The sequence below is a fragment of the Rhipicephalus sanguineus genome, chromosome 1, assembly GCF_013339695.2.
Source record: "Rhipicephalus sanguineus isolate Rsan-2018 chromosome 1, BIME_Rsan_1.4, whole genome shotgun sequence".
NCBI classification, from domain to species: domain Eukaryota; kingdom Metazoa; phylum Arthropoda; class Arachnida; order Ixodida; family Ixodidae; genus Rhipicephalus; species Rhipicephalus sanguineus.
The window spans coordinates 172,372,507-172,399,002 of record NC_051176.1 but is presented as its reverse complement, the minus strand read 5'-3'; the positions used below and the strand labels follow the sequence as shown (position 1 = coordinate 172,399,002).

General features: G+C 47.2%; 1 protein-coding gene across 1 annotated transcript in view; it reads right to left on the bottom strand.

Annotated features, from left to right (window-relative positions):
* The window catches only part of LOC119402373 (S-adenosylmethionine synthase), a 34,389-nt gene extending 30,575 nt beyond the window's left edge, over positions 1-3,814 (bottom strand). The window contains exon 1 of the mRNA XM_037669508.2: positions 3,576-3,814. Within this exon, the coding sequence (XP_037525436.1) occupies positions 3,576-3,705 (130 nt within the window). The 5' untranslated portion in view covers positions 3,706-3,814. The remainder of the gene's footprint in view (positions 1-3,575) is intronic.
* Between the last annotated feature and the right edge of the window lie 22,682 nt (positions 3,815-26,496).

Sequence of the window (26,496 nt, the reverse complement as noted above, 5' to 3'; positions counted from 1 at the left end):
AGCTGAAGGTCATTTAGTAAGGAGCGAATATTACTTTGTTAGCTCGACACTGAGGTGCAGGCGATACACAATGTTGTCCATTCACGCCACTGTCATAGTCAAGGCGAAAGGCTGTGTGGCGAATTTCGCGAGAGTTGCGAAAAGGTTTGAGTTCAGCATAATCCGTGCATATCGTCGTGCATCAAGCGTTGTCTATAGCTGTTACATATATTCCCGAGAAATGGGCGTTTTTTTCTAAAATTTATGTTATCCTTTTTGTAAAATAAAAAAGTGCGATGGTTTATTGTGAAATTATGTTCCAGAACTAATCTACTTCATTAAAGAAAAAACCGCTTCCAGTTCGTTTGTCCCATATAACTCGACATCAATGCATTTCTAAGATTAATGGGTACACTGCGCTACCCGATTTCACCTACTAGAGAACCTTTCCGTCAAATCAACATTAGGTATTATGAGAAAATATGCAACACGTTCATTGGTGCATAAGATCCTAACGTGTATTGATTGCACTGGTGCTGGGGCTTTTCAACGCACAAGAGTTCTTAGCATAACACCATCCTATGGCATAAGGCACAAGTAGACAGTCTTCTCAAATTGTAGTCATTCGACTCGCGATAATACAAAGCTGCGAAATAATTAGCTCTCCTTTGGCAGATGCTGACCGCGGCAAGGTAGGACTTTATAGCTACAACATCGGGACGATGCACATGAGGCCCGTTGAGCAAAATTTTGCCAGTCTCCACTGCAGCCGGAAGGAAATTATATTGCCAAGAAACGCGCTACATTCGGGAGCTGGTTGCTGCTGCCCCTGATGTACTACATCAAGGTGACGAAGGCCTTTTGCTGCGATGAACATTGCTTGCGTTCATCTGGCAGACGTAGCAGCGATAGTTACGTACGCAGTAACTGTGAATTAAGCTTTGCCATGTTGACTTATAGCAATCACGAGGTGTAAAGAGAGGAAGGTTATATGCAGAAAGGTAATGTGATTAAAGAGAGGCAGCTCTGGTTGGCTACCCTGCCTGGGTGGAAGGAGGAAGGTGATGCGCAGCGGGGCGAATACAAACGAAGCAAACTCATTCTGTTACGTAGGCCTATAAACCTTACTAACATATCAAGAATAAGATAACACATTCACGATTCTCAGCTTACTCCTCGGAACTGCGGAGATTTTTTTGCTCAGTGAAATCGCGCCAATATGCACTTGACTATCTGAAACTCTGGAGGCCAGCCAGTGATCGAAATAGCATTTCCTTACCTCGCTGACGCTTCTCATTGCTTGTATTTCTTTATTTATTGTTTTCTTCTACTTTCCCAACCCATTCCTCATGTGAAACCTCGCTGATAGGGACACTGTGTACTGGAAGGAATAGACTGAAAGAATGTACACGTATGCATAATGGCGTAGAAAGCCCTGACTGCTACTTCTTGGACACTTCGAAGACCGTATCTAGCGTTCAGTGCTTGTGTGCTCGATATGTTGTTGAACGGAAGGCCCTCCAGACGGTCGTTTGTTGTTCGAAGTCTCGACCGTTCTCGGAGTGGATTGCGGGTACATCGCCAGACGTTGATAACTACCGGCTCGCAACAAAGGCGATGTTAGAGATCGTCGGGTGAAATAGATGTGTGTTGTAAAGCGTGTCCGGCGCCTGCGGCATAATACGGTGACATATAACGTCCGCAACGTCTTCAAGTGTCCGTTTCATGCGAGCTCGTAATAACTGCATGCATGCATATTGTGCATGGGACACACTGCACATTATGTGGTGACATAGCCTCATCCCATCTCCTTTCTCTGTTACTGTCTCTCCCCACATCTTAGTTCTCGATGCAGTAGGCTATGTACGCAGTAGGCTGTCAGTAGGCTATGATGCAGTAGGCTATCATGATGGCTATGCATGCGTGAAAGCAATGAAGGGATTAATATTGCGTTCGAGTTTTCTCCTTAAAGTAGCGGAATTATTGAAGTAAGTAAGGAGAATGACATCAGGTAGCTTTTTTTTTTCTTTTTTTTTTAAGTGCTGGGCATAGTGCATCGACACGAGAGCGTTTGTCCACGTTAACAACCGAACGTATTTGTGCTGTTCGTCAATAATTGTGCACATATACTCAGCTGAAGTATTCATCGTCGCTTCGTCCGTGTGATTTGTCCTGCCCGGCCTATTGTCTTATAATTACTATTTACTTAAATCATCAGGTGCATGACTGCTGTTTCGTGACGGTATACTGAGAACATGGTTGAAGCATGGCCGATGCACGAGCATGGCCAGGGTGAGAGTATCCGCCTTAGCTAAAGAAAAATACACGTAGAGCAAGGCTGCAGTTAAACGCTAACCGTTCTTTGGGACTTCTCTGTATCTTGAGGGACAAGTTAAAAGCACCGAATATCCCTACTTGTCTTGTCTTATAATGCCTCTTAACAAGCAGTGATGCCGAACCTAGTTTTCCTAAAATGATGCCATATTTCAACTGCATATGAAATGTTCGACAATCTGTTACACGGCGATTGTATCAACTGTATATAGTGTAGTCTCTTTCTCAGCCACGTAGTTCCGTGTTTTTTTTTTTTTTTTACCAGTAGATCGTCTGCAAGTGACGCGTAGTTTCGCGGTATTAACACGCGGAGTTTTTCAGATTGTTTATATACAATGTATCGCTTAATTAAAGTATTCTGCGCTCTTCGACGTTTATTACAGCATGTGCGAGGGCCCGTGATGCCCCCCAGGTCGGTTGCTCATTTTGGTTTTTTCTTTACTAAACTTTATATACACAGTACATTATAAATGTAGTACGCCTATACATGAGGTGTTATATAGCAGGCACCGTTGCACAACGCTGTAGTTCCGTTTATTTTGTCAATTAGTGCAGCGAAAGCGAAGGTATTTGCCCAAGACAGTGGTTTTCTTGGGGACAACGGACGATTATTCTTTAGAATACAAATATTTAGGCCTCACCGCGAGATAAATGCCTGCTTTACGAAACGCTTTGGAAGTCTCAACGACCTTATTAGTGGCAGCTAATGAAAGTGCTCTGCTAATGAAGGTAGTTTCGACTTGCCAGCAATTTACTTGCCTTCAATCTTGCATCTATTTGCTGGCAATTTTCTATCATTCGAAAGACTGTTCAGCTAAAGCATCCGAAATTGTTAACTTAAGATGAACAGCAAAACTTGGATCGATTAGGCGCTTCACTTTATTAAACCAAACTAGTGCAGCCGTTGAAGCCCTTGATATGTAGATGCAGATAGCTCCTCAGATCTATTGATACACGAGTAGTAAAGAAAACAAAGCTGTACTCGGTTCTGCGAGGTTTAGCACCATGGTTTCCAATTTCTCGAACCCGGGCTGGAGAGCAGTAGGGGGCGTGACAGTAAGGGTGGGCCGCGACCAGTGCGCAGTACGACGTGCTTCGAAGACATCGTCCAACGCTTCAGTCACTGCAACTTCCACGGCACATATCCTGGGCCAGGTCAGGGCCCCACGGAGACGTGCGGTGACAGTGCGGTACTACTACAGGTACTCCTACTTTTTCTTTGCTTTCCGTGCGTTTTTTTCCCCCTGTAAGGTCATACTCACCGGGGTGCCCCTCACCGACCGACTCGGAGGTGAAGAGGAAAGTCTCCTCTTCGCCGGGCATCTCCTGTTGTCCGTCCACGCGGCGGACGCCGTTGACGCCGACTCCGTTGGATCCTTGTAGGGTGCCCATGCTGCACGTCTTCTTGATCGAGGGGGGTCGTCCACACGAGCTTGCTCCGAGCGCTTTGTCGCACACTATCGGCGACGACACTGATTTGGAGCTCAGCGTCCCGCCTTGCTTGCTTTATACTAATCTCAGCGGAGAGTAATCACGTGGCCGCAGGTCCTCCGCTTGCAATGCCGTCCGCTGACCGGGCGCCTTATCGTGTGTTTTCCCTTCTCTATACAAGCGAGTGGCTACCCTTCGCGAAGCTGTCGGGGGTGAGGGCTCTGTGGTCGCCTGAGCGATTTCACTGGCCTCCGACGCCGACCCTCCCACTCCCCGGTTTCGGTTCCCACACCGTGAACGAAGCCGCGCGAAGGTACCGGAGGCTGCCGCACCGAAGCTACATGAACCCCTTCGATTGGCGTCGCCGTGTGTTCGCTGTTTTAGTGGCTGCTTTCTTCGTTGTTTTAGGGGCCTCCTTACCTGGTGATCGCTTGCGTTGGAAAAAGTTCCTAAAGCTTCCATTACGAGTGGGAACAAATATATATACAGTGAAACCTCGGTGATACGAATCTCACGGGACCACCAAAAATATTCGTATCAACCGAAATTCGTATCACCAGAAAGCATGGAAAATTAGCATGCGACAAAAGAAAGCTGGCGTACATTTTCATTTATTGTTTTTCAGGGCCGCAGCAACGTCAGGAAGAACCCTGAATGATTGTCCAGTTAAGTTTTTAGATGTCGACAATCATACTAGCAGTATTTAATTATCATACCGGTATTTAATTAATGAACCAGGTGCGTTGTGACCCGCGACAGCAGTAGCCCCTTCCAAATTTTAGTATGTTTTTTTTGGCATGACACCGGAGTACTGCAGCGAAAGTAACGAAAGAAGCGCTTTGACACGATGGATCAAGGCCACAAAGTTACAGAACGATGGTCCTGTGTTACGATTTTGTTATCGCGGAGGTGTTGGGGATGTTTTTTGGGAGATTTATGGCCGTGCCCGCACAAGCGTGACCTCAACGGTCGCGCATGTTGACGTTGTGAGGCCTGACTCCTTCGTCAAGATCGTCATCGCTTTCTTTCGCTTTCATAGGATGTATGATGCACGAGGCAGGCACGTGTAAACAGTACAACGACAGGAGCCCGCGTCGACGCGTTACGGAAAAAAAAAGCATTGCGCTAATGTCGTCTGTAATCTAAACACGAAGGCACACGGAGGCACATAAAAGCCTCAAAGATTCGCGCTCTGAAGGTTTATTCTGACCGTAAAAAAAGTGTTTTTCTAACACCGTGATTCTGACGATTTGGCGGTGCGGCGCGCTTGCCCACGCTTGCGTTCCCGCGCTCGCACGTGCTTGGCGCGTCTTCCGCGACAGCGCGGACAGCACCTCTTCGTATCTGGACGGTTGCGTACGTTCGTATCAAACGTCGCTGGGTGAAAATCGGTTCGCAACAACCGTACTCCATTACATTGCAGGCCAATGGGGCTGGCCGGGACCAACTAAAAATTCTTATCACCCCGAAATTCGTATGAACTGTGATCGTATCACCGAGGTTTCACTAAATATATATATATATATATATATATATATATATATATATATATATATATATATATATATATATATATATATATACACACACACATATATATATATATATATATATATATATATATATATATATATATATATATATATATACACATATATATATATATATATATATATATATATATATATATATATATATATATATATATATATATGCTTGTGTGTGTGTGTGTGTGGTGACGTCATCATGACGGCACTAAGACGTCACACAACGTGACTTCACATGATGACATCGTCGCTCGGTCAAAGGTGCGCCGATCCTAGATGCACTACAGAACTACGTGAGGTGCAGAAAGCTTCCAGTGTCTCCAATCTCGGAGGCAGTTCAAAACCACGTTGGTTACAGAAAACTTTCGGGGGAGAGGGGGGGGGTCAATAAAATTGACAGAGGAGAAAAAGAAGATGGCTTTCGCATTCGAGTCGTCTTAGGCAAAGGGACCGTGTGATTTTTTTTTAATGCCCAGGCATTCAACCGTGCCGGAGTCTGCGCTGACCGTGTGTCCAATGAAGCTATCTTTATGTTGAATCCAGAGCGCTTATGTGACTTATTTGTAGTACCCATTAAGCGGCACGCCGTGTCGTACAATGTGTCTACAGTTTAAACGGAAACAGTGCTCATTAAGAGCAAAAGACAAGCATAACGACAGGGGAACAGGTACACAATAGCGCCGTATGTGCGCATACATACTTCTCTGTCTGCACTTGGTTCGCACGAAGGCGCAGATTACCGACTCGCAGAAAATGCGACCCTTTGAATGAGTGCATTCATTCTGTTAGTACGATAAGTGACGTGGATACTGCCTAGTATTGTGGTTGTTATCGTGCAGCACCCGTCTCGGCTTAGATGTCATGTCATCAAGCAGCCAAGTGAAAAGTGTAAAGACAGGCACAGGGCTCAGGAGCTGAGTGATCATTTCTGAATGTGCGTGTCGGTTGTTATATTATTAAAGGACCGCTGACAGTGAAATCTTTGTTTGTGACTTTTTTACGATAACTTGTAGCGTTATGTCTGGTAATCCCGAAATTGAATAGTAAATGCTCTAATGTGTCGTATAACTAATGCTAGCGTTCTTAATTCTGACTAATTTTAGCGTCACTTCGAAACGCCCGCCTCAAACCATAAGGAACTTGCGCCCCACCGCGGGGGAGTGCCTTAGGTCACGTGCACTGAAGCTTTGGCGACGTTGAAAACTCATTTTTCAAATCGGGGCCCCGCGTGCGGTGAAGCATTCCTGGCCTAAGCAGCCAGACCTACCAAGGTCGATCCAAGTAGGTCGCGAAGCTTCGGGCGAAAAGCGGTTCAGAACCTATTGCCAGCAACATCAGCAAGGGGAGTTATGAGTACTACGATTTAAGCGCGGCTAGGTGTGAAGGGAGCAAACACTAATAGCGAAAAACTAAATTTTATTCAAGGGCGAGGTTTTACAAATTACATATTTATTTCCTGAACAATATTATGTAGAATCAGTGTGAAAAGATTTTGTCACAGTGTCTAATTATTACGACAAACCTTTTTCTCAGTGCCCCCTGAAGAGAGGTGCATGCCATTATTGTTCAGTGAAGCCCATGCGGTGTATGGAAATGCGTGCTCGATCGTAAAGTTCCTCTGCGACGACACTCCTCCTCGTGTGTTTTAGTGTTGCGCACTTGCATGCGTTCTCTGAATCATTGTGGTGAGAATTTAATTTTTGCTGTGCGCGGAGTCGTGAGGTGCGTTTTATCGTTATTGAACTTGTTCAGCTGGACGGTGTCCAACGGGCAACGGGGACGATGCGGATAATATTTAACGCCGAGCGCTTGCCTCGGTACCCGCGGAAAGAATGTACTGTGCAAGGATGATGTAGCAACACACGTACGCCTGGCGACCAATGTCTTCTGCGTAAGGAACCGGAGCAACAGTTCGGAATACTGTGCTCGCTCGATTTTCGTGAATCAGTATTCCTGCGGCCCGGTTTCCTTCGTGAACACGCAGTGCCTGCTATCGGTGAGCAGATCGCCGAGTTATCTATCGCGCTACATTTCGCACGCCTGTATGCGTTACACCTAAGAGTAATATATCGGAGCATAAGGCAAAACATAGTGCACGAGTGCACGTAGTGTCCCCGCACTTTTTGTACTTATTACCACACTTGATGCTCATTGCCTGCAGTGTAATAAGATTGCGTTATTGTGACCACTGAATAAAACAGAAATGTCATAATTCTGGCGTGACTGAGCGTCATTTCTTGTTAGAACTGAATCACGCGAGCAATGTGAACAAAGGGGCCATGACACGGTCACCCAACAATTTGCAGTTTTCAGCGAAAAATAGAAGTAGAGGGTCTATTATACCTATACATATTGAAAAATTGGCCAGTAAAAGAATGTTTCAGTGGAAAATGAGCCGAGAAGTCGCCGGCTATAAACCCCACCCACAACAGGCGACCGCCATTTTGCCATGACGTGTGTGACGTCATCTGCTGCACGGAGCGGCGCCTTCGTTTTCTGCCAAAGTTTCAGCCGCTGAAAATCGATCAAATTCAATGCCAAGCTGAAGGAATAGCTCAATTGAACGCGCGGATGACCACAGAACAAGATCGTTCGCCGGAATGCAGACGCTCGCAAAGCAAGCAGCTCGTCACGTCACGGCTCGCGAGTGCATCAGTGTTGCCCGACTCTCAGGCCGCTCGCGTGATTAAAAAATATTCAATTATAAATTAACTGCTCGACCAAATGCGCTGAAATTTTGCCAGCTTGTTTGTGAACGCACAAAGATTAGGTACCCTACATAACACGGAATATGGTCGAAAATTGGGTGTCGTGGCCCCTTTAGGGACCTGCGTTTGTGCGGTGCAAATAAGCAACGGTGAAAATATAGATGTATACACTGCTGCTTGTTTTAATCCATCTGCAGAAGATGCCACGAACGCATATGTTCCAATAAAAGTTCCAACAATAAGTTTCTTAGTAAAGGCAAGTCGAATAAAACGGCAGGACACTTAAACGCCATTGTCTAGTCATGAGTTGATATTAGTTTAGCTGGCTTTGACTTGAAGCGCACTCGGCATGGACTCGCCGGCTCGCATTAGCGCGAGTCCTTAGCGATCAGGCGCCTACGAAAACAATTTTTAGATCAAATTTCGCGCTAGTGCCAACAAAATGACGTCACTTAAATACCGAATGTTGCGTCACATCCGCTTTCTCTTTTCTTCCGCCGGAAGAGTTCCCTCCTCGCACAGGTAGCGGAGCAGCTGATAAGCCGCCATTTTCTGAACGTATGGGCTTCTATGGAAGCTTCGCTACCAGTTACATTTACCTTGGACCTACCTTGAGAACAGCCCGACAACAGAGCGAAAAGGGTGAGGAACAATAGCCCTCGCTGGGTGCCAGTCGGGTCATTGTGTGTGACCCGCAAATCTTCTGTGACGTCGACAATACTCGCTTTACTCCTGGAACGTTACACAGGGCCCCGATCTACGTCATACTAGCGGCGATGTCGCGAGGTTTTCTACCACAGAGCCATGCAAGGCCTAGACACTGATTTGGAAAAAGACCCTATGCAGACATAATGTCGGTGCAACGTCAATTGTGGCTGCAGTTCTGGCTATCTAATTTTATGCCAAGGCAATAAACATTACATATACACTCCTATGACACAGCCGTCATGTCGGGTTAATGTCAATTGCGGTGCCGGTGTTGGCTCCACTTAGAGCAGTCTAATAAACATTACATTTGTATTCCTATCATAATAATAATTGTCGGGGTTTAACGTCCCAAAACCACGATAGGATTATGAGAGACGCCGTAGTGGAGCTAGGGCTCCGGAAATTTCCACCACCTGGGGTTCTTTAACGTGCACCTAAATCTAAGCACATGGGCTTCAAGCATTTTCGTCTCCATCGAAAATGCGGCCGCCGCGGCCGGGATTCGATCCCGCGACCTGCCGGTCAGCAGTCGAACACCATAACTACTAGACCACCGTGGCGGGGCTTCTATTCCTATCATTCAGCATGCTATATTCAAGCGTTGCTTGACCCCGGAGCAATACGCTAACGGAAGTTACCTATGATATTCACATTATGGCCCCGTAAAGTGCACTTCGTTTTGATAATACTGACGTCTGTGATCTAACGTGAGTGCTGACGTTACGTCAGACCATAAGTTACCCTTTAAACGCCAGTGTAGTCGACATGCCTGGTAAGCCCATGATGTGCACACAACTACTCCATTTACAAAAAAACCTCGATCCACCTCGTAACGCTTGCCTCAAAGCCAAACATTCCAGCATGGACAGCTACTCGCTGACTTCTTCGCATGAAATAGATTCCCACAAGGCATGGGATCTGCCGAAGTTTTTATTATTTATTTTATTTGCATCTTTCTCGATTTTTCGGTCATGGACAACGCTGACTTTTCGCTGACAACCAACGACACCGACACTGACGCCGACACCGGAATATCTGCGAAACGAGCTCTTTAACGCTATCGCGTTAAAATCAAGCAGCACAAACATATCTAGGTTTCAATTTTGGTGTCAGGGGTCCTTTAAGGCGAAAGCCTTAGATCCATAGTGAAAAAGAGCGCGATGCGACGTAGACACAGACTAGGAAATACACAGGACCAGTGCTGCATTCTGCAAAGAGCAGTGCTGCAAAGAGCTCCGAGATTGGCCAGCGGCGCGCCAATCTCGGAGGCCATGCTTGAACCGCCATTCATTTTCGCGAATGCGCTGCACTAGTGTTTCACTGAAGCTCTTTCGCCGACGTTGACCTTGTCTGAGCTTGAAGGTCAGATTCACACAACGAGGCGTTTTTTGGGTTTGTACCGGGAGGAGTAGAGCTATCGCTCTAAAAAAAAGCATTCTCGTTTTTGCGAACCTTCTAGTGCTAATTACAACGAGCGGCTTTCTGTCGCTGTCACCTCATCGTCGCCCCTATAATCATTAAGTCGTATCATGCAGATAGAGGTGTTCGTACTAATCTTTGTTGTAGCTTAGGCACTCAATGTCTCTTTTTTTTAGATCTTCGAGACATTCAACAAAAATGTGTAACACCGCTAGCGGAGAAGCAAAAGTAACTTTAAGTTAGCCACCTGTCAGCACGTGTAAGCCGAACTTCCACCTCACTGATTCGACCGTGGAGGCGATTCGGCAGATTCTGTACCGGGCGTTCACACGAAGGGGCCCATAGCCAAGAGCGCCTGTGAATGACTATCTAATGTTTATTCAGATATGCAGGAACAGCCAGTAAAGCCATTGTGGAAAATATGTGGAAAAAGCGGGAAATATGCACAGTTCACAACACTGGAACAGCAACCGAAAACAAACACATGAGGCGTACAGCGGTCATCAGAAATGCGGATAACAGAGAACAAGTGTTGTTCTGCGTTATCTTCAGCGACAGCAACAACAAGAACGGATATCAACAGCGAGCGTCACAAATAAACATTATGAGTGAAAGTAGCACGGAAAGCCAGGATTCTCCGCTAGAGAACTGCTGCAAGCGACGCAAGAGATAAAGCCTAAGGTAGTACACTTGGCGAAATTCTTCACGGCGAACTTGGTGCGTAACAAAAAAGAGGCGACGTCTGGACGTAAGAATGTTTTGTGATTGTCTCTTGGCAAATGTTCGAGCCGTTCGAGCTGCTTACGTAGCATGGCTGCGTTTATTTTATGCGCGCAAGAGAAAACAGTATGTTTGATACTACGGAATTCACTTGAAGCTGTATAAAAGAGCTGACTTTTGGGCGAGTTGGTGTTTTGACATAGAAACCATCGTAAGTAGCGCAACTAGACAGGACACACAGTGCTCGTCTGTTCCTTGCTGTGTGTTCTGTCTAGTTGCGCTACTTACGATGGTTTCTATGACGCTGTATAGCTGCTGCAGCACGGTACAAATCATCGCTTTTTTTTTCTTTTTTGTTTGTGACATGACGCATGCAGATATCGTTGCATTGATAAAGACTTAAATTTTATTCGTCCGCATTTCGATGGATGCGTAATGCTAGAGGCCTGTGCACTTAAATTTAGGCGCACGTTAAAGAAACCAGGTTGGTCGAAATTTCCGGAGCCTTCCACTATGGCGTCCCTCGTATCGTGGTTTTTGGACGTAAAACCCCAACAGTTATTATTACTTTTCATTCGTGTGGTTGTGTTCGTTGTCATATAACTGCAATCGTAAGCTGACATGACATGCCATGCGAGACCGTTGCATGCGGGTCGCTGTTTGAATCATGGTCATCGTCGCGCGTTGGTCGCCTCCAGCGGCGATGTTCCCCCGTCGAAAATATCTGGACAGAGTATAGATCGTTGGTCGGCATAAATTATTATTATGCCAGGTGCGTCAGGTGATTGCCGCCGGACGAACTTCGTTGCTGGGATGCCGATAGTTCGTTCCACGTACTCTACGCTTTAAGGAGTGAGACGCACAACTTCCTGTGCGTGTGTGTGAGAGAGAGAGAGAGGCCACTTTATATCCGGCATCTACCCTCTTGCTTCACTACCAACAAATAAGTATCTTTATGGACTGAAGTAACGCAGAGTACTGAGCGAGTTGGTATAGATTCATGTCGAAGCGAAACGCGAGGAAAACAGGACACAGTAAAGAACACACAGGACAGGCGCTAACTGGGAAAAGGACAGGTGCTAACTGGGAACCAGTTAGCGCCTGTGTTGTGTGTTCTTTACTGTGTCCTGTTTTCCTCGCGCTTCGCATCGACACGAGTCCTTATATTTAACACTTTGCCATGATTGTACGCAGAATGTGACCATAAATTGGCGAACATTGCTATTGTGAGCACAAAGGCAAATCAATTGTTCTTTAATGTGTCTTTTTTATAGCATCTTTAAAGTGTCTTCAGTATTGTTGAACATACCAGCCCCGGAAAAAAAAGCAAAAGGCAGCATCATATGAGCAGAAAATTTGCATGTGTTGCAGCGTGCCGTTTCAAAGCAACACCTTATCTATGCAATAGACACTGTGATGAAGGGCTTCCGATTAATTTTGTCCGACTGAGTTCTCTAGAAGGCCCCAACCAGGCCTCCTTTCAAATCTTAGTTATACGCTGTATGTTATAAGGCGCCGTCTGTGTATACTGCTTTACCGAAATAATTTTTCACATCTGTCTTTTATTGGAGGGGATACAAGAAATTTAACTGTCTTATAGCCTAGGCTTCTATGAGGCGAGCTCTACTGTCTGTTAACAGATGCACTGCGCCTTCTGCCTCGGTAAGCATCGGCAACCAGGGTCCCCCCCCCCCCTTGCTTTTACCTATGCACCATAGATAACGGACCGTGTAACGTCCACGGGACGAGCCCCACCATTTTTTTTGTATTTTTATTGACATAGAGCGTTTCACATTGGACGATCAACCGTTAGTCACGTGCCATGCACGTTGACGTTGCACGCAGTGCGTGTTGTGCAAAGCACTCGTGCGTATGTCCCGTCATTTACGTCCTTGTCTCACCTGCTTAGTTATGCACAAGACGGAGTATTTCCTGCTTTTAAATGGCTATATTTGTTCCTTTTGCTCGGTGGTAGTACGTCGACCATCTGCAGTGCTCAGCGATTGAAAAGCGGTACTCGGACCGTGTGGGGTGACGGTGAGTGCGAGAGCGTTCGTGACGCATGCTGACTGCATCAGGTAAACAGTCGTTCAGCCTGTGGTTCTCAGTGGCGCCGGCGAAGAGCTGTAATCCTTCGCAACGCACGACCGCCAGCTCCAGCTGCTTCGCGAGGCACGTGAGCGCACTGTTTTGAAGCCATGCCAAGCAGAGCTCCGCTGGCGCCACCACGGCTGTCTACCAAATGCAGTCGGCATATGTCACGAACGCTCTCATCCTCACTGCCAGCAACCATGCGCTCCGAGTATGGCGTTTCGATCGGCGAGCACCGTACGTAAGTATTTATACTAATGATCGACTCCACAACTTTACGCAGTGTTCGTTCGCAGCAGTGGTTGTCTCAGCGGAGACTAGCCGGTGGTAGCTATAGGGGGAATCGTATAGGGATTCACCCCCTCCTACCTCTCGCCTTATCGAAGCTTTCAGGATTTCACGTGTTGTTATGCACGGCCCATAAAAGAGAGAGAGAGAGAAACAAAAACAACCACATGCGCTATCAAACATGGTATGATTTTTCCAGAATGCCATTTCACGCTTGCAAACACACTTTAGCGTAGCGTTGCGATCTCGGGCTGGCGTTTCTCCTAGCGCCCGCGCGAGCCAGGCAAACCATATTAGGCGCGAGGCCCACCACTACAAAAACTGGCGCCATCGTGGGCGTGATGTGCTAGGGGAGATCACTCGGTCACAGCGGCTGCGCAGTCTGCTTCGAGAGCGCTGAAGCGAGCTGAAAACGAAATTTTAGAATGCTACCGCATCCGGTGTGCGCCTTACAACACTTGAAAGCACTGCAGTATGTAGTCGCTGTCTTGTAAGGCGTCTTATTCTTGCAACGAAAAAACAGCGCAAGAAGACAGGGACGGAAGGTGCACACACGAGTGCTGACTCACAATTGATTTTTATCTGCCGCAGTGCATGAAATATATAGCATACACACGAAAATCAAGGACTGTTCAACAATCTCGTGCGCTTGTCGTCCACTCGTAACAATGGCGTACCCATCTAACTATACAATTCTAGAAGCGGCTTTTATTTCTCGGTCAGTGCTAGTGACGCCATGCTTACACATGCGCCATCCTGTTTTTCTATGCGTGCAGCTACGATTGTTAATCTATAGTCATATTGTCTGATGAGCGGCTAAGCTGTCAAAGCGTGGAACGCATCCACGGTCTCGTCAATGCAACCTCGAATGACCGGAAACAGCTGTGTTGACGTTATAATAGTGCTCTTTGAGTCTTTCGTTCAAGCACCGGCCAGTCTGCCCGATATACGCTTGACCGCATGACAAGGGTACATAACAGACTGCATTGCGCGTGCATTCTACAAAACCTCTGCGGTGCTGCGTGGAGCAAGTGATCACTGGCCCATTTTTTTTATTATTTATGCGTCCACGTAGACCCTGAAGACGCTCAGGGGCAGAAAACACAACCTGCACTCCTGCTCTACTACCTATCTTTTCGAGGTTATGAGAGATGTGGGGCAAGTAGGGTACGACTGCTACATTTTTTGGTTTTTCTGGAGACGTCATCCCACTGCGTCTTCCAGCCTTGTATCGCCTCTGTAAACCCTCAGCCACAGAAGTCAGTACTGGTGCAGGATAGCCAGCTTCCCCCAGTCGTTTAGCTTGTCTAAATAAGCTATGTTCAACCTCGTGCTCGCATGATTTTTTTAGGGCATTGTCCAAACAAGATGACATAATTGCATGTTTCACCAACTTAGAGTGAGCAGATTTAAATGGAGGCACAGGTTTCTTGCCCCTCGGCTCGTATAACCCCAGCAGGTACTATGGTCAGAGAAAAGTAGCCCTAAATCTAAAAAATCCAATGAAGCCCTCAACAGGAACTTCATGGGTCAATTCTAAAGGGTGGAGGCGCTCGGAAAACACTTCCTTTGTCTTTGAAACAATGGGATTAAAGCCTGATGCGTTAGTGCTTAAAGCAACTAAATAGTCGTCAACAAACCCAAACACACCGACGACAATTTCCTTGTTCAGGCGGCTGCTGAGAAGCCTGTCACGATTTTCCAAATATAAATCGCTTAAACGAGGGACAATGCAAGATCCGATACACACACCGTTCCTTTGTGTTACAATGTTATCATCCCATGTCGCAAAGGTGGAGTTCAGATAAACGTGTAGTAGTTCTAAAAATCTACTACAGGATAGACCCGACTCATTCTGCATTTGGTAGATGAGTAGATGAGTAAGCCATTGTTACGAGTGGACGACAAGCGCACGAGATTGTGGAACAGTTTTGATTTTCGTGTGTATGCTATATATTTCATGCACTGCGCCAAATTAAAATCAATTGTGAGTCAGCGCTCGTGTGTATGCCCCTTCCGCCCTTGTCTTCTTGCGCTGTTTTTTCGTTACAATGCTACCAAACCAAATAGCCCACCGACAAGCATTAACAAAGTCTTATTCTTATATGGTAGGTCAGTGCTCGGTGCTTCAGTGCAGGACGTGCGCAACGGAGACCGGTGTCAGCCTTCATAGTTGTCCGCGGGGTGAGAAGCTGCGTTAAAATTGGATTGCGAAACTTATAATATATATAGAACTGTGTTGTAGCCATTGGCAACAACACGCGTGTGCAGCTTGCACTACAACGAGGAAGATTTCTCCTTCGGCATGGGTCTGCGATGCTCGGTGAGTAGCAAAAAGCGCTCACTGAGACGCTAGCCTGTGCTTTTCTCCCGCAAGCTGGCCCGTATGTTTCCCACCTGCACATCGCCCCCAAAATTAGGTTGATTCACTCCCAAATTCAAGTTGGCCCATCCCGAACCCATTTGTCTTCTACAAAGCCGTTCGTATTTTTGTCGGAAAGGCGACACGCCTTTTGCGCTGTAGACACGATATTGCCACCGAACAATGTTGTGCGCTAAATATTTCTATTGCAGTCTCTACACCTTCTTTTTACGTAGCCCGCTCTTCAGTTAGTTGCTGTAATAACTTCTCTTTCACTGCGATTCCTAGCTCATGCGCGTCCTTGTATACGACGTTTGGAGAATTAGTCCAGCGAACGTAACTATGTGACATTTGTTCACCTTCGCGTTGCACGATGCCACATGCTTCGCCTCGTATAGACAGCTTCACCTTCAACGACAGTCGCGAAATCTGCGGTCTTAAGCTGGTCTATGAACGTTTTGACGCTATAGATACAGGCAAGTTCACTGGAATGGAAAGGGAAATGCATGTACCATGTTAAAGAAGAGGATTAATGTTTGTCTTAGCCCTAACCAATGAATGTACTGGATTATGGAAAAGAAGTAGCGGGAAATTGACCACTGAGGCGACCGAAAAACATACAGTGCGACGCCGCGTGAGAACGGTAATAACGAAACGTCCAAGAATTCAGAAGAAAAATTTGTCTTCCTGATGACATACACAAGTCGCCATAGGTGCCGAAGTCCCTGAAGACATAACGAATTTATTTTGGAACAGCTTTGATAGCGTTCACGCCACAACGGTTGCTTGTGCTCATATGTTGCGGCCGCGTGACCTCTGAATTGAGGCTTCATTCTAATATGTTCCATTTATTAGTACAGGCAGCCAGATGTAAGAGCGTATGTCACAGAGTTCGCCCTCAGCGACTGCCTGCCTTTTATGGCATAAGCCGGTTTGGGGATGCCCCATCGCGGCGACCGCGCACAATGTGACCGCGCTCACTGTACGTATTCTCGGAACAGTGTAACAATTCTCAGCTGTCTTTTGGTCCAAGATTATTATTTTGACTCAAAACGTCCCTCGTTTCGAATGTACTTACAGAAATGCCTAGGAGGGCTTCTGCGTGGCGTTTTCATAGAGCGCTGACAGCGAAACCTATCAGAAGCGCGCCGGCTTTATCCCAGTTATCCTACCCTACAGAGGACGACTCCGTAACTTCTCGTCCCTAGTGGTCCAATCAGAGCACGACGTTTTCAGAGCGTTTAGATGGCGGCGAGCGGGCTTATCGCGGCACAGCGCATGACCTTGAAAAGTACCCCTCAAAGTTCCCATAGCTGCCTTTAGCGCCACTAATGTTGTGACTTTTCTAAAGTCATTTATTGTAACGCGCCCTAATTTTTGCCTTTCCGAGAGGCGAAACCAGATCGACGAGCCAAATTGACGAGGCTGCTATCAATAAAAAAAACTATACGATTAACAGCCCTACGCCTTTGCCACGGTTGGGGCACCGTGCATACGTGAGCCGCCACAGTCGCGCGCTGCCTCCAGCGCCAAAGCGGCCACGGCAGCAGATTTGGCGGGATAAGGGAGCAGACGACGCAGGCGGCGGCAAGCCACTGCGCAGTGTTTCGGTGCTTCGCTTAAGGCGCTTTCTTTCCCGTTTGCTTCCAAAAGACGTCAAATTGTTAGCAGCTGTCAGAGAACGTAGCGTTAGCGCGCGTGCATCTTTTCGCCAGACCTCGTGTATCCTCAGGCGAACGCGGCAACATAAAATGCATGAGCTGCGGGAAGACAACGGAGGTGACGAGACCGTTGAGCGAAACTGCGCACGTGTAACGCGGGCCGTCTCGCTCACTAAACAATCACAGCTTATCGCCCTCGGGCTAACGCGGCAGCGAACTCAGCGGCAGCTGGAAACTGGCGATACCTGCAATTGCACTGTCACGGCCGCTGAATGAAAAAAAAGCTTTCCATCGAACGGCCATGGCACTGCATTAACCCGCCGCCGACTTAACCAGTGCAGCCGAGTTCGTCGTCGCGGCTTGTGTTTGGCTGCCATGGCACTGCAAAGCGTGCCAATTATTATTACATTTGGACTCAGAGAGCTACGTGATATAGATAGTTTCTTCCGAGGAGCTAATCTGAAGAAGGGCAGGGACCTCCTCGAAGCGGGGCACGTTCACGGCGTCGTGGAAGAGGTGTTGCTCGGCAGATCAACAATCACGAGCAAATGCATCCCCCCCCCCCCCCCCCAGAAAAAAAAAATAGCCCACCTATTCACAAAACCCATTTTTGTCGTCGAACGAGTGCGATCCACCGTTCACGCCGATTCCGTTCATATTATCTAAATGGAAACCGGTATTTATTTGATTTGCATACATACAAACACAAGGACACAGAGAAAAGAGGGAAAGAGCAAGCTGGCAACGGCCACCAGAAGGGGCACAACGCCTGCCTGCTCTTTCGGGAGGAGTGAAGAGACAGAGGAAAGGAAGTTAGGAGGAGAAAAAGAGGAAAGGAGATAGGAAAGTGAAGAAAAAAATTGACGAAGACTTGGACAAAAATAGGTAAACACACACACACACACACACACACACACACACACACACACACACACACACACACACACACACACACACACACACACACACACACACACACACACACACACACCGGTAAGAGCGCGTGCCCGGATAATTCCTGTAGGCTTTATTGCACCCAACAACGCAGCAATTATTCCTGGAGTTCGGCATTCCTACGAACAGCGCAACCGACACAAAACGAACTGCCCACGAAAATACCTCGCGCCGTCACAGCGGGAGCGCGGAGCGAGCAGGGGTGCAATCGCGGAGTGATGTTTTATGCTATATTATTCTATTCATCCACCTCCTGCGGCTGTCTGATCGCGTTGATAACGCAGACGGACCGTCGCTCTGGTCACTGGCCAAACGCGAAAAACACGAGAAGTATAGTCATCGTAAAAGGCATCGTTCATCGATTTCACCCCATTGCGAGCGCGTGAGAGCATCCCGCCAAATCTGCGCTTCTTGCCGCTAGGGACGCCTTCGCTGGGGCAGCGGAGTTACGTCTGCACGGAGCCTTATTGGCCTCGTGCGCCACCGATGGCGGAGCTGCGAATGGCATTATGGTAAAGGAATTTACACTGCGGTGACGTAAGCAGGTGTACTATCCTTTGTTTTGTGCTACGCTCCGGCTGGAATAGATCCATTTTCGTTGCTTTGCTCGTGCTTTGATGGTGCGATCGCGTAGCACGGCGCTCTTTAATTACAACCTGTATTTTACGGTGTTGGTTTTATAACTGCCAGCATTAGGAAGTCAACAAACGCATATATTGATCGCGTATTTCGTATAACCACAGCCGCCATGGTCAGAGACATGCTCTCGTGACTCAGCGGCGTAACAGATTAGACTAAGTGTTGTTGAAACATCATGTGTGGAAGAGCAAATCTCGCACCAACCGGATGAACGACAGTCTACGCAGCTTTGAAACCGAAGCACCACCTAAACGGAAGCTCATGCGCAAAACTAAGCGTCAACTAAGCAACACTGCAGTTCAACGTAAATTTCACATTTCGCTCATACTTCAACTCACAAGGTGTTGCTACGTGAAACTTTCTCTGAGAAGAAAGTCGCACCATGCTGTACCATGTTCCGAAATCGGCATGCACGCTTTACGCCATTTCTGCGCAAATAAATTTCATGACCACTTTCCAACACGAAGGCTTTACGTTTGCTCATGTTCCCACTATTAGATCATTTGTGGCGTTTTTTTTTTTCTAAAAGAGCCAAGTCCGCTGTGACTGGAACCGAGAAAAACACAGTTTTTTTGCTACTGACAATATGGTTGGTTCTGCTCCAACAATTTTTTGCCAATGTGCTCATGTCATCAAAATACCTCAAAACTATATTGCGGCTAAAGTCTATATAGCCATCGTCGTTATTCAGGAGTAAAATTTGGATTTGGCTCTTACATATTGGAACATTTTATTTGGGCCTAAATTAGCTCATAAAAGAAGTCTAAATCGCAGCGAAGTGACGATATAACAATATATTGCGACAAAATTAACACCATCCTTGTGCTTTCGTCGGTGCCGTCCTTTGTTGCATGGGCGTAATGGTGATTACTAGAGTTTTAGAGCGAGTGGTCCTTCCAGGCAAAATGTGCACCGTTCTGGACTGTCGGCAGCGTTTTATTCTTTGAAGACCTTTATAAAATGCTTCATCTCTTCTTTTCTTTTTAGCTCGTTTTATGCCACGCCATTTCGGGTAACTTCTTTTTATGCAAGGAATAGATCGGTGTCCAATATCTTCATTTCAATTGTCTTCTATTTCAAACATACCGTCTTGGAGCGAAAGAAGGACAATGATACCACAACGCAAAACTCTGAAAGAAACACTAAGAGACAGAAAGAAGTAGGAAACTGGGCCTCTTACTTTTTATATTCGAACTTTGCCCTACAACACCATGTCCTTCAGTAAGTACCAACTCGCCCAAGAAAAACTACTTGTGGAAGAAAGCACGATAGCAAAGAAACTGGTATAAAAATGAAACATATTTGAAGTAGTCGTGTTGGTTGTTTTGGTCACGATTGTTGACGCGCAGCGATGGCTTGATGGATCTGGCTCAGTTTGATTCAAACAGGTGCAGGATGTGGCTAATTTTTTTTATTCAAAACTGCCTTTTCAGTTCACGTTACAGTCAGGAATTGTCCCATTTTGACTACAATTGTTTTAAAAGTGAAAGACACTTAGGCGCGCTTTACGCTCACGTGAAATTAACCCCGTTGCGGTTTTTGGATTTGGCTCTTTTAGGAAGAACGAAATGCCACATTTCTATTCAACGCAATTTTAGACGACTGAAAATATTCCTGGCTACATCACTGATGCCGCCCAACGGCATCGGTGCTTGCGGAACTTGCAGCTCGTCACGCTGCACTTCGTATCGTCAGGCAGAAAAACCTTTGAAAATGGTCGATATTCAACGACTCTCAGGCACAATTGCAATCTTTGCTATCAGCTTTGCAGCGCAGGCCACACGAACAACGGGCATTCAAGATTGCAAAACTGACCCATACCTTTGCCGCCAAAGGACATCACGTGATATTTCAGTGGCTTCCATATCACCGCGGCCTCATAGCTGACGACGATAATGCTGCTCGTTCAACTCTCTAAGGCAAGAAAGAAGAGTCGATAACGCTATCAAGGTCAGATGCTGCTTGAAAACTTCGAGTGCTCGCAGACTATAACACGTTCGTCATGTGAAACATTCCATGTTATCAAAACAATCGGCTCCGACACCTGCACTCTTCACTATGTCTTTACATCCCGTGCGAATTTCGAAGACCGAGGCCACCCTGTTTTGTCAGTTATGGCTATAGGCTTCCAAAGCAATGCTGAGCGGCGCCATTGCTATTATCGTCACTGGGAATATCCACGGCGCGTCTTTCGCCACAACACTGCCGCCCCCGCTTCCGCGCACGCGCAGAACTCTCAGATTGCATCTGTGGTTCGTCACAATGTAACTATTGCTGACTAGCCGAATGAGGAGCGCATGCACGTACGTGTCCTTGCCGCCGCCGCTGCCAAATCCTGCGACAAACCGCCTTCGCCGACAGCGTAAAGGCCTGAACGCACGTACGCATTGCAGCGTGACCTTATGACGCGTCTCCGCGCCCTCTCCCTATGGAGAGAGAGGGCGCGCAGCTTCGCGTAGCTGCGCACCCTCTCTCCCGATAGGGAGAGGCCGCGGCACCGCGTCAAAAGGTCACGCGCTGACACGCTGCAACGCGTACGTGCGTTCAGGCCTTTAACGCATAGCTCGGCTGCGCGAGCGTCGCGCCCAAACTTGAGATTGGTTTCCCTGTAGGCGTGGCTCTTACGGAGTATTTTTATTTTCGCAGTGGAATGGCTGACATCGTCTCGTGTAATGACTGTGATGGTGAGGAGGACTTTAAACACGTTCTGTGTGACAGCCCTCCCTGCAGTGCACAAAAGCAATATTTTGCAATTGCGCCAGCTCGCTTAATTTGACCAAAAACTTGGTGGACGCTTGAGCTTCGCCTTTAAGAGTAGAACGCGATAGCGTATAGTTTAGCCCGGTTCGCATCCCCTTTTCAATCGCTGGCCTGGCTTCGCTACCCCCGCAGAAGCGTCTGCGCAAGCAGGCGTTTGGTGTGTAGCGACACCACGGACCCGAGCTAACGGGGGGTTCCGACCCCTCCCACGCCTCGCCGTGCGTGGCTTTGCCGTGTCCGGGGAAAAGGGGATCCTAGGGGTTGAGCCGACGCCGGGTGATTGGACCTTTAAGGCCCTCCGGCAGACCCCTCTAGCCCCGGCTTCACGTAGACGGCCCCCATGGCCTGACCCACCCAGGAGAAATCGGCAGTCGCCTTTTCCTGTCTCTCTCTCCCCTCACATCTTCGTCTTTTCTCCCACTTTTCATCCTTCCTGTTTTCTCCTCTCTTCTATTTACTTCCGTTTCTCCTGGCGGCAAGGGTTAACCTTGTGTGTGTGCCCTCTGTTGGGCACATTATATTTGGTTGTAGTAGCTGTGTACAGCTAGCGTTGGCATGCCTTAAATATACTCAAGTGCTGTCGCGTCCCCATGTTGGGCTCCATGGTGGGCGGTTGGCATAGCTGCCGAATTTACGCATAACCTATGGCCTCAACCTCCTTTCCCAAACTTAATGATCGTCCTCTCACAAGGAGGGGGCGCACCCAAGACACTGTAAATAATTTCATGAAACCTCAAAAAATCTTTCCACGATTCCATGTGATCCACTGCGAAACAGTCGACAAAAATGCCAGAACAATCTCCCCCTTTGTTGTGTCCAAATGCCTCACCGAAACACGTGGCCGTGGTTATAACGCAACAAGAATGACTAGCGGAGATCTCCTTGAAGTTAATAACAAAGCACAATGTCAAAAACTTTCCAAGCTTACTTCGTTCGGAAACACACCTGTCTCAGTCACCCCGCATCGCTTTCTCAGCAGCTCGCGAGGTGTGGTATCAGACCAAGACTTGCCTTGCTTGACTTGACAGAAAGTGAGATCCTCGAGGGCTGGAGCGATCAGCATGTGATCAATGTGCAGCGAATTAAAAGCAGGCGTGACGATAAAGAAATCCAGACAAAACACCTCATTCGCACATTTGGCACAAGCACACTGCCAGAATATGTCGAAACAGGATACTTGAAACTAAACGTCAGACCCTACATCCCCAACCCGCTGCGTTGCTTCAAGTGCCAGCGTTTCGGTCACGGCTATCAGAGCTGCCGTGGCCGTCAAACCTGTGCCAAGTGCAGTTCACACGAACACCCTGCTGACAACTGTGTCGAAACTCCACACTGCGCAAATTGCGACGGTGGGCACCCAGCCTACTCTCGCACATGTCCTTCATGGAAAAAAGCAACAGAAATAATCACACTCAAGGTAACAGAAAACATCTCCTTTAGGGAGGCGCGCAAACGCCTTTCTTTTGCCCAGGGTCCTTCATTCGCGGACGTGGCACGCAAGGGAGCCGTGCCACAAAGGTTCGCGACGGCCGCACGCACCACGCAGAGTGGACGGGCGGCAGCGTCATCCGCCTCCTCAGCGGAAGCAGCCCATGCTGCTCCGCAACCAAAGGGCTCAGGCTTCCGAATCTGCAGGCCCAGGCCCTTCTGTGCCGGCAGAAAGCCCCAAAAGTCTGACACCTGTGCGCGTTACCCGCGAGCGGGCATCCAGCGTCTCTGCCGAGGCGATGGACACAACGGCAAGCCTAACGGCGTCTCAGGCGGCGAAGGAACGGCGCAGCTCGTTGGAGCGCGCCAAAAACGAAAAAACCCGCATCGCAGGGCGTGGGAAAGGCTCTATGACTTAAGGCAACAGTTCTTTAAGTACACATAGCACTAATTTACACTCAAAATGGACACACAAATTATACAATGGAACGTGAGAGGTCTTCTAAGAAGCCTGGACGATATTGAGTTTGAGTTTGAGTTTATTGGTGGCATAAGGGTTAGTTACATAATACGTGTATACAGATGAGGTTCCCAGAGTGTAAATACTGAAAACGGGACCCTCACTTCGATTCAAGAACCCTGACACGAACATTCACCAAAAGTGCTGTGTGTATAAGAAACACACTTAAAAACTAAGAACACCAATTTTATACGCCACTATGTTATATTCCGAAAGGACAGGGATGATGCTGTGGCGTCATCTGGTGGTGTAGCCGTTATAGTTAATCAAGGAGTAGCATGCACACGTTTACCACTGCAAACGTCCCTCGAGGCAGTGGCTGTTCGAGCGGTTCTTTTGAACAAACCCGTCGCCATTTGCTCTCTCTACATACCTCCACACTACCACCTTCAAAAACATGAATTACAGTCCTTAATAGATGAACTTCCAGAACCTTATCTGGTACTTAGGTACCTTAATGCACATATCTGTCTACGGGGTGACTTTCGCTGCGATGGGCGAGGTCGTCTAATTGAACAGTTCCTTTTCTCTTCCGGCGCATGTCTCTTGAATCAAAAAGAGCCAACATATAGCGTCGCCAATAATACCTACTCGTTTACATATAGACCTCAGCATAACATCTCCATCACTTCTACCCCTGCTCAAATGGAAAGTGATTAATAATCCTTACGGAAGTGACCACTTTCCTATAGTTCTGAGCACACCAATAGCAAATGAATGTCCTCCACAGGTTCCCAAATGGCAAACTGACAAAGCCGATTGGGAACAGTTTCGCAAAGTGGCTCTCGTAAGTTGGACAGACATGTGTGCTTTAAGCATGGATGCAGCTGTAGACTACTTTAACAGCTTTTTTTATTGATGCTGCAATGAAGTGTATCCCACAAATAACTGGACTGCCCGGCAAATGACGTGTGGCATGGTGGAACACTTAGTGTCGAAATGCGCGAAAAAAACAAAATAAAGCATGGAGGCTGCTTCGGGACTCTGTGACAGCCGAGAATCTTAACAGTTTTAGGAACATAAAGACTCAAGGCAGGAGAACGCGCCGACAGGTAAGAAGGGAAAGTTCGCACAAGTTTTTATCGGGCATCAACACAAGAGGCTAAAGTCTGGAACATGATTAGTAGAGTAGCAGGACGACAAGCATATTCACTCCCTCTAGTAAACACACAAGGCGACAGCTTGGAAGACCAGGCAAACTTCCTCGGCGCTCACTTCGAACAGATGTCGAGCTCGTCGCACTATATACTGAAGCTTTCCAACGATACAGAACAAGAATCCAAAAACAGAAACTAGAGCGCAAATCCACAAAACACGAGGCATACAATGAACCTTTCTGCATAACTGAGCTACAAGCATCGCTAAACTGCTGAAATAAATCCGCCCCAGGCTCCGACCGTGTAGTATATGAAATGTTGAAATACCTGCCCTCTGAAACTAAAAAAAGCCCTCCTTTCGCTGTATAATGCTGTTTGGTTTTCTGGCGAGATCCCCTCTGCCTGGAAAGAAGCCATTGTTATTCGATTTCAAAGCAGGGCAAGGACCCATCCTTAGTTACCAACTCCAGGCCTATAGCCCTAACAAGCTGTCTATGCAAGGTTTTCGAAAAAATGATAAACAGGTGACTCCTACAATTCCTTGAGACAAATTGTCTACTTGGCCCGTACCGATGCGGCTTTCGAGAAGGCCGATCCACGACTGACAACCTGCTACGTATCGAGGCAGAAATCCGTGACGCTTTCGTCCATAACCAATTCTTCCTCTCTGTGTTCCTCGAAAAAACTGTTCATGCGATCACTCCATCATGAGCCGTGATAGACACGCAGTATGTTCAAATGCAAAATATGGTGTTCTTTGTGGCACACAAGTGATTTTATGCTGCGACAGTCGGCGGTGATAGAGACCGACTGTGACGGTGTGTCTGTGCTCCCCTTTTCTTTTTCTATCTGAACTCTTATTTTTCAGCATTCAGTGTATAGGGCAGCAAACCGAATTTTTTGTGCTGGGTAACCTTCCTGCCTCTCCTCTCTTCTTTGTCTCTCTCACGACATAAGTAATCTAACTCAATTTCTATCATGAGCCACTTGGTAAATTGCGACTGCTTCTCTGAGAAGTATACTGCCACTTAACTAACTTGTAATGGTAGTGCAAGCAGCGCGCAATGGAACGGGAAATGATAGCACTAACATCAAGAGATTGGAAGACAGCGCAATGGGTCGGAGAACAAACAGGGGTAGCCGATATTCTAGCAGACATTAAGCGAAAGAAACGGACCTGGGCCGGCCACGTAACGCTCAACCGGTAGACAGTAAGAGCAACAGAACGGGTACCAAGGGAAGAGAAAAGAAACCGAGGGTGCCAAAGAGAGCGACGAAATTAAGATTTAATTTAATCAGCGTGTGCAAGATAGGGTAAATTGGATATCACTGGGACATCAGGCCTTCGTCCTGCAGTGGACATAGAATTAGTCTGAGAATGCTGATGCTGATTATCATAATGGTAGATACAAGTTGGGTATAACTGGCTTGTGCTATTGCGGCGAGGGATCTGTGTCTGGCGCTTGACCAGCGCCTCGAGTTGGGCAGCTTGCCTTCTCTCCAAAACCAGTGAACCGTGCGTATACATATAGAACAAACATTGTTCGAAGCGCGGCACGGCTGCAGAAGCACCGCGCAATTTCCTCCGCAATGTGGCCTGTTTCTCCCTGTTGGAAGTGGTTCTCAAGGCTCATAGAAAAAATGTTGCAGTGGCTTAGCTCGGCTATGCTAGAATACGTAGCGTTAGCAAAGGTTCAGCTAATTATCCTTAGCTTTCCGATTGTCTATGATTAGCTTGATTATCATGCTTACTGCTGCTCCAATGACACACACATTGTATACATATTATGTGGCATATGTATATTTATTTTGCCAGGAAACAACTTCAGGATCCGATGAGTTAAGCTTCT